The sequence below is a fragment of the Rissa tridactyla genome, chromosome 3, assembly GCF_028500815.1.
Source record: "Rissa tridactyla isolate bRisTri1 chromosome 3, bRisTri1.patW.cur.20221130, whole genome shotgun sequence".
Taxonomy (NCBI): Eukaryota; Metazoa; Chordata; class Aves; order Charadriiformes; family Laridae; genus Rissa; species Rissa tridactyla.
Genome location: NC_071468.1, coordinates 49506534 through 49525843, shown reverse-complemented (window position 1 = coordinate 49525843; position 19310 = coordinate 49506534). Strand labels below are relative to the sequence as shown.

Genomic DNA, 19310 nt, shown 5'->3' with positions numbered 1-19310 from the left:
AAATTCCCCCTGCCTTCTGGAAACTAATATCCCAACTCCATTGGCTAAAGCAAAATTTAGCTCAGTTTCGCCAACACACTGCTCTCTGCCTGCTTAGGGACTGAAATCAAATGTAAAACATGTCAGATGACAAAGAGGGAACTGTTCCACTCTAGTGATCATGACAGTGCATGGCTTCAAAGTCACCAGACAGTGGCTTTAGTGAAGCCTGCATGGTGCCTGATATGAAAAGAGATAATGATAACTATTCTAAACTGAATATGCTTAAAAAAGCAGAATCAGCCATGTGTGAAATAGTAGCTTCAAAAAGGATGCAGACATTATGTGCCTGCCTTCAAGACTGGCTATATTTCTAAGCAATATATGTTGTTTATAAGTTAGAAGGTGGAGGGTTTAGCTGCAGGAAATTGTTTTATTTGTTCTATACTGATGTCAGATCCCCCAGTCCCTTCTACAGCTGGGATCTCTCCATTCCTCTGTGCTGTGGCTGATAGAATTACAAGGCAGACAACTAATGTGGGATATACTATCTGCAGTTAAAGTAGCCAGTAAAGTCAAAAAGCTCTCTTTGGTAGCTTACCCTGGAAATTTTCAAAGTATGAAAGAGCTTGCTTCATCTGAACATCTCAAGCACTCTTGTGAAATAACGGAAAACCAGAAACATTTATTCTACATAAAGACTCCCTGAGACCCGTTGGGTTCATTTTCCTCCTGTGGCACACAGCCATGTGTGGCTTCAGCAACAGTTCTGAGAAGGGGGAAGTTGAGGACAGCAGACTTTTGGGCTCGCTGTTATCTGAGTTTTCACCATCCAGTCAGCATTGGATCCAATCCAACTGGAATCCAGTACAAGCATGAGCTAGACTGGAGGGCGTAGTGCCCAGACGTCCTGAGTGAACTCTGAAATGTTTGACAGAGACACATGTTCTTTATCTGCTCTGATGGCAGAAGGTCTTGCAGTGAATAGAGCGGCTCCTGATTATTTGAGTCTGGAATTGAAAGCTCAGGTAAATGAAACATTAAACAGAAGCCCAAAATCTGTGTCATAGCAATAGATCTGAACATGGTGACTCACTTGACTTTCCTTTGTATTTGAGCTCTCTTGCTAGCAGGTGGATGCTTTCCTTCAAGATTCTGCGAATCTGGACAATCCTAAATTTTACATATAGATAAAAGAAACTCTAATGCGGTTTCTGTCCAGAATTGAGAAATTGTGCACGGGAACGCACCAAAGTGAACGGGATAACCTTGGGTAACAGAAGTAGAGATGCATGCCACAGGGACGTGTGTATACCTGTATAAGATATTTAAGTTAAAGCTAGCTAGGACTGGTGAGTTTCATCAGCTGTAATCAAGAAGGCAGAACAACACTTAACATCTGACAAAGCTATTAGAATTTGAGGATATGTACAAAAACAACTGGGGGGCTAGTCTGAATAATGATCAGTACAGGTTAAAGACAAAGATTTTTGGAATACATGATTTTATGGAAAAAACATATACAAGAGATGTTCTACATCTCTGAAAAAGACATATTCTGGTTGCCTATAATACTTTTATTAATGATGGTTTCTGTTTGTACTGTAGCATGACCTAGTTGGTGAGGAAGTGGCCACTTCAAGCTGTGCTTTAATGAGTCAAGATAAATGTTCATTTTAACTGCATATCATTAGTGATTTTTTCAGAATATGGCTTGGAAGATGTACAGGTTGGCCAAAATGGTTAATAATTATTACTTATTGATATTTATTAATATAAATTCTCTCCAAACAAGCTGATTTCTGAATTCATCACATTGTACATTTGGCAGGAACGAGTTGCCAGTTTCCTGCCAGACATGCAACTATGGATAGATGTTAGTGATTTCTATGAGAAAGGATACATTAATTTGCAGGAGGGGAGAGTTCTACCGAAAGGTATACTGGTAACATTTCTTAATGTTGGAAAAGTTTCAACCAAGGTCAAATGTGTTTATTTCCAACCTTATTAGATGCACTGTGCTGTCTAATCTTGGACGTGATTTTGAGGACCTTTGAGCATGCTATTTCCTTGGCTATGCATGTTCTTCCTGACCATTTCTAACTCTGAAGCAGGGAAGCATGAGTTCTAGGAATATGTAGACAGGCTTTTGTAGCCGAATTTGAATTTTCACTGCTTTATCCATGAGTATTTGTTGCTTTTTCTCAGCTTTTTCAGCTGTTAATGGGAATGCAAATTCTACCTGAGACAAACTGTGGTATTTGAAGTTTATAAGAGATATTTATTTATGGGAATTGACAAATGAGAGGTTTCCAGGAGAATTTGATTTGTATCAGAATGATGAAGAACTGTAGGTATTAACATCTGGGAGGAAAAAGCTCATTAGAAAACTTAAAGGATTATTGTTGAGCATGAGGATCAAGGAGAACATCATATTTTTAAAGTTTCTCTGGGCTAGGTGGGCCCCTGAGTAAAAACACTCTTCCTGCTCTCCACTGCCTGCCTGATAGCTTTTGCGAAGAGGGGGATCAGTGTTACTGATGATTATTTAATCTGTGTTTCGCCAACTCCCATAAGAAAGATCCAAAATGAGCTGTCATCTTCTGTTGCCTTTTAGTTACGCTAAGAGCTACCTGCTCTTTTAGTTACAAAGTTTTACTTCATACCTAAACAACATCTCTTTTGTTGTCACCAGCTAATCAGCTGATTAATTTTTATTCTGTTTTCAGTGGAGATGGGAAACAGTTGATCTACCTTCTGCATGTTGGGAGGCCCTTTCTTCCTCTGACCTGGCAACCTCTTTGTATCAAGGGTCTGCATTTACTGGCAATCCACATGTTTCCAATGAAGAAAAGTAAAAAGATTTATTGAGATAATTTGATTACTTTGTTTATAAAAGTGGTGGAATTGAGAGAATCTTTATCAAGAACCTCATCATGTGTGATTAAACCAAATACTGAGTACTTGGGTCTTTTAAAAACTGTAGAGCTAAATTGCAGTGGTTGCCTGGGTTACAGTGATTACTATGATTTATGAAACGTCTCTTAGAATGACATCCATCTGTATGAAAACAGAGACCACATATAATTCATTAAGCCTGTCTTGATTCCTCTGACATTATTGCCTTAAAAATAGGTATGTTAGTGTATAATTTAAAAATGTGTAATTTATGTGAGGCATAAAAAATGAAATTATCGGCTTTTACAATGGCATATGTAGCAAGTTGGAGTACCTTTACTAATACTGTTTTGCATGGAGGCTCCCTCAACTGAATAGGTTGTTCTTTAGATACATAAGGAAAAAATGTCACCATGTTCATGGAGACATCTCTTCTTTCTCTCTGCCTTCATCTTGCTCCTTCACTTTGCAGTCCCATACGTCCTACTTCATGAGTTCGTTAGTTCTTAAAGTTAAAAAGAATGAGCATGTGCCTCTTCTCATCATAATTGTAAGGCCCATACAGGTCTCCGTCCCTTGTCTAAGGCATCACCCATTGCATTGCGTCAGTAAATCTTGACTTCTGAACATCCTTTTCAATGGTGGCTTTTAGATGTCTCATGAGGCCTCCTTTTCTAAAATAGGCTTTCTAGGTAGCTCTGTGTTAAAATTCTAGCCATGAAGTATTTTCTGTTTGCAAGTCTTATGTGGGTAGTTCTTTAAAAGTTTTAATTGCAACATTCTTTCTATAATACATCACAAAAAAATGCTGTCACATGTTAGTGTCTGGCTGAAGCTGATGAATATTTGAGCTGCTGTGGGTGGCCCTGTTGGCACTTTCTGATGACGATGAGCTAGCTCACAACTAACCAGGCAGAATAAAAGCATTTCATTTTTGCCTGATTCTACTTTCTGAGCCTGATCAGTCCCCCTCTGCAGTTGCTGGTGCCACGTAAAGGAGAGGCTGGAAACATGTGGCTGGTGACAGATGAAGAGGAGTGGGACTCCAAGAATCTGGGCTGAGATTGGCTTGTGCTGCTGTGAAACTGCAGCAATGGCTTTTCAAGTTCTCTTAAACCACTTGGTAGTTGCAGTCTTGAGATCTTTAGCAATAAAATGATGGCTTAGGAGCTCTTTTCTTCTATCGGTCTGCAATTTCTGAGATAATACCTCTTCATCAAAAATAATTTTAAAGGTCCTTAGTACTATACCACTTGTCTCGAGCTGAAGTCCCAGGCATATTTTGACAGTTTGCCTACTCACTTGTATTTGAAATGATGATTATATTTGGAGAACTTGGGCTTATTCAGAGAATCTGCCTGCAGAAAACATCTCAAAATTTAACATAGAAATCATATTCTTTTAACAGTGAATTCTATTAAATTCTGTACCTTTTAGTATCCTTGTGTGAAAGAGCTAATCAGTTGCCTATGTCCTGTTCAGAACCGTTTTGTGCTTGGAGGAAAAAATTTATCCTTTTAAAATTCTACAACTTTCTGGTATTGCAGTAGGGTTTCTGTCTTGGCTCCTTCCTTGTAAGTACATCCATTAAATTGTAATGTCATTTATTAAAGTAAATAAGAGATTACTACCCACAACTACAACAGATCCCCTAAATTTCATTGATCAAATGGAGAAAATTTTACAGCTGTCAAAAAATGGCCATAGTGACTGTTGTCAGAGAAGGAATTGTGCAGTCTTCCCGTCCTTGTGATTTGCTAGTCCTGTGTCCCTTGAGCAATAGCTCATGGACTTGGACAAATTAAGATGATGGCAAATATATTCTTTCCATGGACTGCTTACACTCACCTTCCCAAGCAGCCACTCTGCAGTGTGCGAGACATTTCAAAATCAGAGTACCTGGTACTATTTCCATGGGTTTTTTGAATGTTTCTTTGTTTCTGACCATCATGTGCTCACTCCTAGTCATTCAATGGATCAATGCATTAGAGATTCTTCTGCTATCATTTCTGACAGACACAGACATCATCCCTTGCCATTTCTGGGATGAGTTCAGCAATGCAGGCAGTGATACTATGCCTTTGTCTCATACTCCAGGCATTTCTACGTTAGATTCAGTACCTTCAAAGTTCTGTGCAACCTCAGTTTTCCTGTCATACCAAAGTAATGTTTTCTTTGCAGCTGCCAACCCCTGTCAGTCATTGTGTAAATGCCATATATCTCATGGTGGTCATACAGGAATATTGTATGTTTCCTCTGTGCTCTGATCTGATGTCTCCCAAGAAAAACTGGGGAAGTGCTTTTTGAGCAACTATGATCTTTCCAGTCTAAATATTTGCTATAGTTTGTTGAAACTGTTCACATCTCATTTCCCTTCTGTGGCTCACATCTGTCTTAGAGTCCTACAAAGCTTGTGTCAGCCTTAGTTGACGGAGAGGTATGAGGGCAAAAATGTAAAAAGGGTGGACATCTGGCAAGGAAAAATGAACTGTCACGCAATACATTTTACTGGGATCAGCTCAGCTGTGGTATCCCAGGGAAGGATATCTTTCCTGTTGTTGGCAGGGTGGTTGGACTAAGGGATGAGAGCCTGACAGCAGCAGTTGGCCTTGCACTATGCACCTACAATTGCCCTTGACTTGCATCAGTGTCCAAGTAGACAGAAATGTGGGAAGCAAAATAAGACCCCAAATAGAGAACTATGTATAAAATGCGTGTGTGTGTGTGTATACCCACATGCAAAAATGAATATTTTTCTAAAAGTTTTAAACACTTAATGATGCACCTGTTGTAGGATTTTTAATGCTATTTGAAGATGTTTATGCCAACTTAACTCAAATGTATTCAAACCTTTTAGGCAATAAAAAGCTCTGTGCAAAGGGCTGATCCTTTGAGATTGGTGACAAAGGAGCATCATGAAAAGAAACCATCCAACTGCTCCCTTGGCAGAAGTACAACACCGACTGGCAAGAGAACACCTCACCAGGGAAGACTGACACCTTTTGAACCACAAAAAGTAAGCCAGTAGCAAAGTCTATTAAGACTGCCTTTATTTTCTTTTTAAACTATTGTTCAGAAGCTGGATTGGGATCATCATCCCCACATAGCTGCTGCTCGGTCTTCTTTCCCTGGTACTGCAGGGTTTTTGCCAGAAATTATCTTAGAGACTGTTTGTACATTGAGTTATTCGGGCCCCTGCAGGGCAGAGCATGCTGAATGCTTTGAAACCTGACCCCCCTGACCTCAGAAAGAGTTCAGAGGTGATCACATGCACCATGCGCTGGGGCATTGCACAGGCCAGTGGCTCCCTGGGGGCCAGGGACTCCCAAGGAGGTCCAGCAGGCCAGGGCCCAGCCCACTGCCCCAGCCAGGGAGAAGGGCAGGCTGGGGATGGGAGTCAGGGTCAGCCCAGTATCCCAGTTGTCAAAGCCTGTAGTGATGAGACAGGTCTGGGGTCACACCAGGAAGTCAGTCCATGGGTTAGGGCTGGGGTTTGGATCAATGAGGTGCATGGTCAGGCACAGGTATGGCTGTGATGCAACCCAATAAGGACCAAGTGCAAGAGCCACAGCTAAAATGCAGCTCCCCAAAAAAGGTGGGTGTGGGTGTGGGGGTGTGTGTGCCTGTCTCAGGCTTCTTCCAGCTCTTTCATGGTTTTCACAAGAGTCTGAAACAAGACTAGGCATCTGCACCGTATCAGCAAGCTGGTCGTGTGCACTGGCAGCTAAACTCCGGCTATGTCACTGATAGCTCCCATTTTACAGTGAAGCATGACTGTATGTCAGGGCCTCTCCATTTTGCTTCAGGTTGTACATCAACCCTCTCCTACTGGTAGAAGAACTGATGATAGAAAATCACCTGGAGCTGTCTCGCATCTGAGTGCTTTTAAGGAGCCTAACTCATCTTCCTACGTAAAAAGTAAGATTTGTGGGAACTTTTTGCCTGCTTAGAGTGGTCTGCAAATGACTTGGAGACACTGGTTCCCAGCTCTTGGCTGACAGGCAATATGTTCGCATTAAAACTCTCCTATGATTCTTAGAAGAATTATAAAATTTGTATTTTACAAGAGAAGGAGAACAGATTGTGCTGTTGCCGACAATTTAATCATTGAGTTTGTCATCCTGGAAGCCCAGAAGGTGGAGAACATGCGTGGTCTGCACTTCTCTGGTCCAGGACAAAGCACCTTCAGGAGGATGGGCAAGCTGTTAGCAAACATTAGCAGTATAAGAAGCAATGTGGTACAAGAATCTGAGAGCTTGCATCTTTAAAAAACCTTCTGAGATAGGTATGGAAACATGTGATTCAGCAATTTTCATATGGTTTCAATGACTCTTTTTACTTTGCCTTTTCTTATAGGCAGGTCTTTGCCCATCTCAGATAGCTCAGAAGATGTGCCCCTCTCACATAACCACAGCAGCAACACTTGCAGCTTTGTACTCTGCAGTAACAATGAAGAAACAGAGGTATCTCACCATGTAACTCTATAAAATAATCCAGTCCAATAAGTCCATGATCTTGCTTTTCATAAACAGCATGCTAACTCCCATTTAGCTGAGAATAATACTCTATTGGCTTTATTTTCTTGCCTCTACTCATGATAAGTACAGTCTTTAAAACAATATTGCAATGGCTTGCAAATAATATAGTAGATTTCTTTATCAAGATATTCCTGCACAACTGTTGAACATTAATAGATTTATGTTGCTAGTTAACATTTTAATTGTAGCTCAGGAAGAAGAGACTCTTAATCTTAAAAAGCCAGAAAAATTATTAAAACGTCAGAATAAAGTAGCTTTTGTGACTATGGACAGAAGTGGCATAACTACATATGACAACAAAGTACCTACAGACAGTTCTCCTGCTTTTCTGGATGCTGAAGCAAAGGTTTGAGCAACTTATGGTTCTGGCTCTTACATGATTAGCAGCTGTCTTCCTTCCATTTGTGAACTGAAATAAAACACACCAAGAAAAAGAAAATCTACCATTCCCATTTCCTATGCTATGCAACAGACACAGAGCTTTAGGGACGGATCTGGCAACTTCAAGTACTGTGTTTACAGCTTTTTAGTGGAGCATATCATTGCCCTCTGGGAAGCAGTACTCCCTGTTCCTCTGGATCCCACAATTCCAAATACATCGCATCTTCAAACTGTAATTAACATTAGTTAGTAACTGTTCTGGATGCTATGTGCCAGATGTTAGTTAAGGCTCCTTTATGCTGCCAGATAGTGCAAAGAACACTCATTGTAATGGTAAATTGGATGTGTAACACCCTGAATAGCCCTTAGTTACACAGTTAGCATTATCTACAGCGAAGAACCATGTAATTTGTTTTGGAAGAGTGGATCTAGCTAATACAGGTACCTTTCTTTGCAAATCAGTAACCCAATATTCAGAGATGATAGTTCTGTTCTTGTGTTTATTGTCTCCATTTCCTATAGTGTAGTTTTGCCTCAATGCACTCTTGTCCTCTCATTTTTTGGACTTTCTCTCTGTTATCTTTTGCTTTGCAAGATGAAATTAATCCAACCTTTCTAGTTATGACTACAAGACCCAAATTCATTACAAATTCAAGGCAATACCAGAAAGAAGGGCAGCTTTCCTCTGTGTCTGTGAAAGTAAATGTTTTTTGCACAGTTGATTAAATTCAATGAAAATATGTTTACAACATTTTGGTTTATATAACACTGTGATGTTTTCATAATATAGCTTCCAAAATCAATATTATCTATAAGATCAGTGTTACATCAAGAAAGAAGAAAAAGTGAAGAGGAGGTGCAGGAAAAAATAGAGTATCGGGATGGAAAGGTGAGATAAAATAGGATGGAAAAATATTTGAAGAGATCACCAATAGGACTGCAGTGTAGATGGGAATCACTGCTTCAAGTAGCCAGGGACAATTATGTCTCCAATTGAGGGCCTGAGCCTTAAAGGAGAGCTGAAGTTTTCACACCATAAATGGTAAAAAATATATGTATAGCTGATGGGCTGGAACTCAAGTAACCAAATTATTTTCTTATCTCCCACATGGATTTGCTCTACGACTTTCACCAAGTCCTTCTTTGTTTCAGTTATGTTATTTGTGGGCTGGGAGGAGTGATATGCTTACCATTAGAAATGAAAATTGCTAGTGGGGTGGCCATGGTGTTTTGGCAATTCTTGGAAGTGAATTTAGCGGCAGTGAGCTGTGCCAGCTGGACACCACTTGTCACTGGACCAATTCATAAAATTGAGTGGTGTGCTGGACTTTCTTGTGCAACTAGACAGAGAGGTCAAAATGGGGATTCATGCCTTTAAAAAGACATATTAACTCTCATTTAAACTATGTAGAACTTCTTGTAGCAATGGCTTTTGTCATAAGTAGGTGTAAGAACATTGTTCCATTGCTAACTAGTAATTTTTCAATAACATCATTTCTAAAAGACTAAAATCTTGCCCTCAGTAATCATTACAATGCCTGTTTGGGGAAATACCGCATTCCTCTTCCCCCAAGCATGATTATTCCTTTTTGTGTTTTGTTTTGTTTGGGAGGTATTCCCTTTTTGTGGAGAGACTGATAAAATTGGAGCCATATGGCAGAGCTATAGTGCACCTTCTGGTTGTCCTCTTCCTTGGACTTCACCAAATGAACTATATTATGGGATTTGATATATGCTGAACAGAACCAGCTGCCATAGTAATTCCAGGAAAATTAATTAACCAGAGGCTATGCTAGGTATGAAGTCTTCTTTGACCAATATATTGTTTGTAGAAGAGCACACATGACATTATTGCCCCCTGTTGTTAAGAAGTCTTCAGCAATTTCGCAGATCTCTGCATGCAGCCACATTTAATTCTGTAGTACTGAATGTCCGTACAGGCTTATGTTACTTGGAATAAAATGGTTGTAAACATATGTCAGCAGTCTGTGCTAATACATGAAGTTCAATCATTTTTGGCTCGCACAATCCAGAACTGGGGTCTCTTGAGTGACTTGTGTGGAATGTGTACCAGCATATATGAAATTAGTACAGGCAGTAACTCACTCAAATTGGCTAAGGAAAAACCTGAACGGCTTCCCTATTGCCACAGGGCTGTGTGTGTGCCTTATCTCGCTTAACAGAAAAAGAAGGTGGTGGGCTGGGAACTTGGGCCAAGGGCTAGAAGTGAGTTCATTTTTTGAAAATTACTTTAGGTCTCTTTTACAGACAAATGAGGCAAAAATAATGTACCTATGCTGCAGAGATAGCTTTTGAAATACAAAGGCATAGCATGACTTACTTCAAGCTCCAATTTAATTGTAAGGCAATGCAATGCTATGCATTTCCTTTAACTTCATTTACAGTAGATGCTCTGTGTGTTTGAAGGTAGAAGAAGTGCTTACTGATGGACGTCGGATCATCACTTTCCGCAATGGTACTAAAAAAGAGATCAGTGCTGATAAAAGGACGACTACGATTAGCTTTTTCAATGGAGATGTAAAAAAGATCATGCCAGATCAGAGAGTGGTGTGTGACCTTTTTTTTCTTTAAGGAAAATTAAATGATTAAGTGATTTTCCAAGGTCCTGTCATTTATCTTGATCTATCAATTCTGGGGTAAACTGATGAGGGTGTTAGTTTAACAACCCTGAGTGGTGAGACTGCTTCATCTACAAGGACAAAAGTAGAAAGAGATGAAGGTAACAGTCAAAGGAACAAATGGGTAGTTGGCCAAGCAGATTAAAGGAGACTGAAAGGCGGCAGCCATCTGAAGCAAGGACTTCAATGTTTTTTATACATTTGTAGGGTAGGTAGCACAGGGGTTACTTCCCTCTTGGCATTATGTAAATATAAATAGTTAATAATAATGTGAGCTAGACTGGAAGTAAGTGAGGCCTTGGCAGCAGTGGGACTATTTTCAATTAATAGTGCATGGATGGGAGCCAAAGCAAAGAGATGGGAAGATGACTTTCATGCGTGCACTGTTGTCTTGTACGCTACAGAGATGAAAGCAGCAACACCTAGACACAGCCATGAAGCAGGGGCGAATGAGAGGAAGGCACAGAAATGCAAACATAGCTACTTTTATGGATGGCAGATACAGAAAATGACCTTGAAATGACTTTTTTAAGATGGCTTATTTTTAAGCACATTGTCATGGTTGAATCTGCTTATGCAAATATTGTGAACATGCTGCAAACACTTTACTCTCCTTCCAGATTTATTATTATGCAGATGCACAAACAACCCACACTGCTTATCCAGATGGCCTGGAGGTGCTGCAGTTCCCTAATAATCAAATAGGTATGCAAGAGCTCATAAATGTGAACTGCATGTGCAGGAAGGTTTCTGTTATGAAAGTGTTGTCTGATTCTGACCCCAGCGGATTAGCTTTTTTCTTCTCAATTTGCATTGTCTTTGCATTTAAGTCCCAGTATGTTCCATCACTTTACTGCTCAATTTCCTCCGACAAAGCAAAGATAATAATGGGGTGTAAATGCATCTCTTCTAATTTTGATTATCTGATTATTTGATTCTTTAATTTCTTTAGCGGTATGCTAGATATCATTTCCATTCTCACTAAAATGTCCAAAAAAACCAATCTAATCTAGCTCTGTGTAAAGCAACATGGAAGAATACTAGACAGACTTTTTACATCTTCTTTTCCACAGAAAAACATTATCCTGATGGCACACAAGAAATTGTGTTCCCAGATCACACAGTGAAATGCCTCTATAGTGATGGATTCAAGGAAACTTTTTTCCCAGATGGTACAGTAGTAAAAGTAGAAAAGTAAGTCTCGTGTTAATAACAGGAACCAGGCATTGGGCACAGGCACAATGATACTGGCATTTAAAACTGTGTTTGGATTCCGCGTGGCCAGGAAATTTCCAGATAAAAGGAGAAAGGATTTGTAAGACAACAAAGGTTTTTGCTACAATGAGGCACTGAAAATTTTTCACTTCCACCTTGGATGATAGATGACCATTTATCACTGGCAAGGTGACTGTGAAATATTCCTCATTTAGTTCCATGTAACTTTACATTGGCCAGGGTTGCTGGGAGATCACCAGTTGTCTGTGTTAACAATTTGGGTACTAAAGGGCTCAGGACGAGGACTCCTGAGCTGTATTCCTAGCTTTTTGTCTCCCTTTCTGATCTTGGGCAGGGCACTTCATGTATTATCTTTCTATTCCTCCATGTAAAATGAGGAAAAATAACGATAGGATTTTCTTACACATGCCTCTCCCGGGCTTAAGGAGGATCCTGTTGTAAAACAGATTTCCTGCTTGCAAAATGCTTTGAGATCCCTGCATGAAGAAGTCATGTAAAATGCAGATCCCACCACCCATTAAATATTATACTATGTACTGAAGTACCTTTGTGTTGAAATCTAATTGTGAGATCAGATCTCTTAATGGCATCCCATGTAAATTCTGAGGTGAATTATAACCTGAGAAAGTTGTCACTTGACAGTTTTCCACTTTCATTGTGTCACATTAGACAGCTCAGTGAGATAGGTTAATAACAGATAGTGCCTTCTCATAATTTCATTCGTGGCTATTTCTTTCAGGAATGGAGATAAAATAGTGGTATTCAGTAATGGCCAAAAGGAGGTTCACACTGCGCAGTTCAAGAGACGAGAGTACCCAGATGGCACTGTCAAAACTGTGTACTGCAATGGCAGACAAGAAACCAAGTACTCCACTGGACGAGTTCAAATCAAAGATGAGGGGGGTAATATCATCCTAGACAAGAAGTGATTCCTGCCCTCAAAGGGCTGCACTGCATGTAAGTAGCTGAACCCATTTTCCTGGCACATCAAAACGGTTAGGAAGATTTAAGCCTTGTGAAAATGAGTGGATGCATTAGGGCTGAAATTTACTTTGGTTTGGTGGCTGGTGCTCAGTTTGGAATAACCTTACCTGAATGAAATGTCTCTTGAGTGAGACTTGAAGGAAATGCAGTCATGCCTTCTTTGTGTATGTAACATCAAAATAAACGACCACAGTACTTCTCATTAAAGTGGTTTTTTCATCATACTGATCACACTTTCCCTTGGTTTTCTGATAGTTACAAAAGTGACTACAATTAAGGAGCACGGCATAAGAACCTCAAATCTAAAAGCTTTTTGAATTTCAGTTCAGTGCTGTCTTATTCTCACTAAAGCAAATCTATGCATTTTTGGTTGGTTTTTTTTTCTCAGTTAACCATCACAAAAAATGTGGAAGTGATAAATGTTTTCAGTTTGGGTCCCAGACTCAGGTCCCAGACCATATCATGAGCTGTACATTAGACCAAAACCTGAGCAGCAGTTCAGTCAACAGTCATACCTCTGGATGTCTCTTCCAATGTAAATTATTCAATAATTATATGATCATAACCTAAGAACTCTCTTTCATGCATTTGAAGACAAAATGTAATGTCTGTTCCATCCTGGTCATTATTCTGGATGAAACAGCCCTTTCTTTTTTCCTCCAGCAGTCTTCCCTCAGACCTCCTCTGTGTTGCTTTTTTTTGAATTAACCTCTCCCGCTACTGCCTTTATTCTTCCAGTAGTAGAAAAATATTTCTGGTGAGTGAGTCTCTCCAGCTTCAAGGCTCTTTGGATTGCACTCGATACCTAGGGGGATTAATCATTTATCAGATGCTGCTTTCAACTACCTTCCCCATAGACTGCCTGTCCATCATCTGTCTTGAATTTTTCCAAAGCACTGAAGCATTTCCCCTGTAGAGCTCAGCTCATCACCTGCCCATTGACTGAGAAGACCAATTATCTCTTCATGCCCTTCAAATTCCCATAGCAAAAAATACACTTTCATAGCATGCTGCTTTAGCCTTTTCTCACACCTAAGTGCAAAATAATTGCAAGATTATGGAATTGCTCTCTCTTCTCTTCTACTGGGTCAGACTGTCGACAAATCACAATTCAAATTACAGCGCATCCTTCGAAGAAATAGATTGAATAGAGCAAGAAGCGTTGCTAACATTGATCATACACATGCTGCACGTTATGAATTTAATTATGATGCCCAGAACATCCATGCAGTTTGATGTCAGCTGGTGTGATAATAAAATCGCATTGTTTTTCCTTTATTCCTGTATAACAAAGGAACAATTTATAAACCCGTGCTTTTCACTACTGAAATGTTTAATATATTTTATGTGTTTTGTAAAAGGAAACTCTAATTAAAAGAAATCCAAGAAATCACTCTTTCCCATGTGTTTTACTAAGAATTTCAGTTCAGTGCTGCCTTATGCTGACTAAAACAAATCTACATTCGTTTGTTTTTTTCTCAATTAAGCATCACAAAAAAAAGTGAACGCGATTAATCTTTTCAGTTTGGCTGGGAAACTAGATGTGATATTAATGTTTTGTAAAGGACCACTGTTTTTATTCTCAGGAATTCCTTTTAACAAAAGGTCCCTGTTCTCCAGTTAATATGCTGACAGTCTCTTTGTTTCTATAGTACTATAGAAAACAGGCTTTGTTTGCAGCTTTTAGCCTTACATCACCATTTGCCGTTCAGTAACCTGTGCACATAATCCCTTCTAATTGTAAATTAAATAAGGAACGACTTTGTATGCTGCTTGCTCCTTGCTTTGTTAAGGACTCTCTACTGTACTTGCAGGAAGCAGTCCGATTCTGGAATAATTAGGCCTGTGATCCTGCACGGGTGTAAGACATGCGGGATAAGCGCAAGGCAGTCTCTAAAACTCTGTGCACGCAGCCATGCATGTGCGCAAACACCTTGCTGTGATGCATGCATTCACTCTGCCAATGCAAGCCTGTGCCGCCTTAGCTCCTGCTTAGGGGAAGATCTGATGGCAGGTAAGCATGGGGCTGGTTCTGCTTTCTGGCAAATCAACGGCAAGACTTCCATGGGTGAAATCAAAGGGTGAGACTACTGAGGATTCCACAGTACTTTTGTCAACCAGTGTGTGGCCACCATTTTTACCAAGACATGTTTTTCAAGAAATCTTCTACAGTCTAATAGCAAGGGGAATTATTGAAATAAGGGGCACAAATTTGGTTTGAAAAGGAGGAGACAGAAAAACACCTACATAAATGACAAGCTGTCAGGTACATTATAACTGGGAGGCCTTCGCAGACCAGTTATGACACATGTCACTATCTTTCTGAGGCCTCCTTTCTCACACCCTGTCTTCTCTACTTTCCACACTTGCATTAGTTAACCCGAAGCAGTTCATTGTTGTAGGAACACAAATAATCCAATTTAAGTGTGACTGCATATGTACTTAAACTGTAGCAATACACATACCTGCTTTACTATGGTTTTTGTTCTAGAGGGTTTATAGTGAACAAAATTTTATGAATCCTTCAGGAAGATGGAACGCAGTTGGGAAACCCCACTTCTCATCTTTACATAGGTTTTCTGGCATTAGCAGAAGCATGCTACAGCCAGTATTTGGCCTCAGTTTTGATTCAAATTTAGAATACACTGAGACTTCTGAACAGTTACTTCCATTTGAACAGCTGGGGGCAGCAAAAATGTACAAGGGAGGGGTAGCATTTTGACCACCATCTCAAATGCTTCGGTTGAAGGTTAGTATTTTTCCATGCACAGCTGATTACCAAAGTTTTACTACAAGCAAGACAAAGCTGAACCACTGTACCCATCAGATGGCTGCAAGAGATGCAGAGTCTGCAGGAGAGAGGCTTGATCCAGTCTTCTGACTGTGATATTTGCAGTTTATATTCTGCCCTCTGTTACCTTGGGAAGCCTAATTATTTCTTTATTAAGAGTTTATCTGAAATAAAACACTGAAGCAGTATAGAGATTTTTTAAAATTTACTTTCCGTAAGAACTCTTACGGAATCCTACTGTCCATAAAACAAAAGTTGTTTCATAGTGTTGTTTCTTACAATGCAAAATTAATTTCTGGAAATGAATGTCGGGAAGCTCACTGGATTCTTCAAAAACATGATGGTTTTGTGTCATTCATATTACCTGCACCTTTGTAAACTGAATGCATGTTGAATGCTCCCCGATGTAAAGTGACCATTTTTTCAAGTGATAAAGCCCCCTTAGTTAGGAAAAAAAAAGAAGCAAAGATCACTGAGAAAAGTAACAAAGACTGGCATTTCTGAATGTGTTTTGAGAAATAAAATTCTCCATTTTCATTCTGGGATTACTTTAATGTTGCAAGAATTAGTTTAAAAAAGTAGTCAGTACTTTAATTTTAAAAAATACTACCTCATAGTAATTGGTAAATCACAATTTTTAAATTCTGTATTGTTTATCTCTCTTTCTACTACAATTTCAGTGTACATCTATCTCCTTCAAACTAAAGCTGCCATTTATGATATGTCTATATAACCTAACATCATGAAGTTACACAGAAGTTAAATAGCCTCCTCCTTTCTTTGTGTTCTGCTGCTTTGATGGTAACTGTTTGCTCACTAATTTTTTAATTTCTTTTATGATGCTCTTTACATCTGTCCCATCCCTGGAAGCTTGAAGTGCAGCTTCATTGAAAGGAAAAATAAGGACAAAATCTCCTACGCGGGGGATAGGCCTCTGGTCTTTATCAGAGAGGAAATAGGGGCGCGTGGTTAACTTGTAGTTGCAGAAGTCAGGTGTAGGTAACCAGTGGCTGAGTTGGGCAGGCTTGTGTGGAGAATGCCCAGCTCCTGGAAGCTGTTTATGTTTGGCTTCAGATTTTGCTTGGGAGGGTATTTTTGGCATGCTCATCTTTTCCCGCAGCTGGGAAGTCAGTGTTTTTCTTGGATGTGCTCTGGCAGTTTTCTTGGTCAGGGTAGCCACCTTAGGAATCGATCCTTTTGCAGCCTGCAGGTCAGATTGTATGGAAGAAGCAGAAGTACATTTAGCCACTTTTCGGCAAGTGAGTAAGCCAGGAGCTTCCCTGGCAGCGCTCTCACCAGCTGTACTCCAGGGCACCTGCCTTCTGCCAGCCTTTGTCCCTGCCACTTGGTTTCGCCTGAAAGCGTCAATCTGTTTGTAGTTCAGCAGTTCTACAATATCGTGAAGAAGTTTTCTTTTCACAGTGTCATCAATGGAACAGTCTAAACACAAGGCCGGATTGTAGTTGACTTCTAAAAGCCATGGCTTGAATTTGTCATCAATCAGGATGTCAAAGCCGAAGAGCTCAAAGCAGTTGGAAGCCACTGGTAAGGGGGTTACAGCAAGCAGGGTGAGAATCACTATGTTATTGATTTTCTGCCAAAGGAGCATGTCATCGACCCCAAATATTCGAAGGTAAGAACGAAACTTGCTGAATGTCCACTTGCAGCCACAGCCAATCCCTTCTTTATATTTTTTATACGAAGCTCCGCATTTGTTGATGCTGGTGTTTGTTAGGTGGGCACAGACGTTGTCCAGAGAACTGAGGTCAAACTTTTCAGTGGCAAACCTCACCAGTCCTTCTTCATAGGTGTAAATAGTGAGGGGACAAAAACTGGTGACACACACATAAAGGCGTAGGTCCAGTTTATACCCTGAAATGAGCAATGGGTTGCTAATGTACTTCTGCACAATGACTGTACAGTCATATACTAAGTCTTTAATGTCTTGGAAAATGAGTATGCCCCTTCCACGGGAGAGATCCACAGGCTTGCAAATCCAGTAGCTAGGTCTTCTGCCTATTGACTGTCTCTCCTTGCTGTATTCTGCTATAAATTTGATATAGTCATTGGGCATGATGAATGCCACTGGACTAAATTCATACAGAGCTGATCCATATGCTCCTTTCATACGTTTCAGATGCCTTGCCAAATAGTCTTTTCTGGTGATCTGGACAGCTTCTGGGTAGTGGTTGAGTCTCTGCCATGGTTTAATGCTGTGGTGGTCTGTCATGCGGAAAGGTGAGTTCCGCCAGTACAGGTTCCAGTCTGCATCATCTTGCTCCTTTTTGTCAAATTCAGTCCAGCCGCGTTCCAGCAAAACCTCACGGACTATTGCAGGGACATTCTCATGGAGACGGAATACCAAAGGCCTCAAGATATCTCTTGTATCATAGTCATCTGCCATCACTTCCATCTTACCAGCTGAAAGAAAACAAAATTGCCAGGAAGGAAACAATGAAATTAACGTCATAGATTGTACTAGCAGTCATCACCTTCATGGTATTCTTAACGCCTGTCACTCTCAACGTATTCTCAAGGCATGTTGCCCCTGTGTGTTTCTATGGTCCACAATTGAGAAGTCAAAGGCTGTGTCTAAGCTGAAAGATATATGAGAGAGCATCGATACCAGATAGCTGTTAAAACAGCACAAAGCACCGATTACTGCAAAGTTACATGTCTCCACACTTTATTTACTTTTTCTTTGTGGTGGCTTACTAGAGCAGTAGTTGTCCCAAGGTTTTTGTATACCTAGACTTGTATAACAAAGCTTGGATACCTAGACTTTTTGGTTTTTGCAACTGTCTTCAGCCTAATAGCCGTAACTTTGCCTACGAAGACTTACTTTGCACTGCTGCATTACTGAGATATTCTGCCAGCTTGGCATGTCGCCCTGCTCTGAGCAAATTGTCTTGGTTAAGATTAAAATCCTGATGCAAAACTGATGGTAGACAGTAGGAAAACACTTATTGATTCCAATGCTCTTTTCCTCCTCTTAGTCACTGATAATGTTCTGCTGCTCCTCCAGTGAGGTTCTCCCCAGTTCCTGAAGAACAGGGCGTATTCTTGTCCAATCACTTTCCTCTCAAGAAAATAATGTTCCATAGAAATGTATGTAGATTCTGAATGAAATACCATTTCCCACTATCTATAGTAGAAGTAGATAATGGTCCCTGTCTATTTTTATGGGTAAGAAAGAAACACATTTTAAGTTATTTTGGGCACAGCAATTCTCATATAAACAGTTCATGAAGTGTGCTCTTCCCTCTCTAGCTAGTTCAATATATACCAGATTTAAACTAAAACACCTGTCCTACTGGTTGGTAGCACAGTGTACAAAGAGTCCCATGGACCTGTAGATTTGAGAGCGTTGGTGTTCCTCTCAGTTTTAATTTCCTGAAACCCTACAGATCTGCTCTCCGAGGATTAGACCCCGTATTTGGACCAGAGAGCATCCTGGATGAGAGAAGGGTGTTTGTGCTGAGGACCATTCTGACACAGCATTACCATACCAACTTCCACCTCCTCTCAGAAAGTAGCAAGCAAAAGAAATACAAACAGGGCAGGACACACACTAGACAAGACTCCTTTACATCCTATTAACAGAGTGACATCATTGCTCTTTCTTTTCCGGCTGAGTTTTAGACCCTAGAATGAGTAGCCTCCTCCTTCCAAACAGCTACAGAAAACAAGGGAACATGTCACACCTGGAAGTACTCAACGCAATGTGCAGCTGAGTTGGCCAGGGATGCTTTTTCTGTGGAAAAATTACAATTATAGGAATTTAAAGATTTTTTCCAGACAACAAAAGTAATCTTTTGCCATTTTTTTTAATTTCATTTTAATGTTCTTGTTTTGGAATTGTCA

At 40.1% G+C, this 19310-nt stretch overlaps 2 protein-coding genes across 3 annotated transcripts in view; one reads left to right on the top strand and one right to left on the bottom strand.

Moving 5' to 3' along the window:
• The window catches only part of LOC128907875 (centromere protein J-like), a 42582-nt gene extending 28639 nt beyond the window's left edge, over positions 1–13943 (top strand). The window contains exons 12-20 of one of the 2 annotated variants that reach the window (XM_054197218.1): positions 5735–5893; positions 6684–6795; positions 7234–7340; positions 8587–8685; positions 10224–10364; positions 11056–11140; positions 11509–11629; positions 12411–12628; positions 13778–13943. In XM_054197218.1, the coding sequence (XP_054053193.1) occupies positions 5735–5893; positions 6684–6795; positions 7234–7340; positions 8587–8685; positions 10224–10364; positions 11056–11140; positions 11509–11629; positions 12411–12600 (1014 nt within the window). In that variant the 3' untranslated portion in view covers positions 12601–12628; positions 13778–13943. Of the gene's footprint in view, positions 1–5734; positions 5894–6683; positions 6796–7233; positions 7341–7608; positions 8464–8586; positions 8686–10223; positions 10365–11055; positions 11141–11508; positions 11630–12410; positions 12629–13777 lie in introns of those variants that run through there. The other variant, XM_054197219.1, reaches the window with a different exon arrangement.
• A 2251-nt stretch (positions 13944–16194) lies between these two features.
• Positions 16195–17859, bottom strand: TTLL2 (tubulin tyrosine ligase like 2). Its single transcript, XM_054197220.1, has one exon. The coding sequence runs from the start codon at positions 17857–17859 to the stop codon at positions 16195–16197; it is 1665 nt and encodes a 554-aa protein (XP_054053195.1).
• Positions 17860–19310: the final 1451 nt, after the last annotated feature.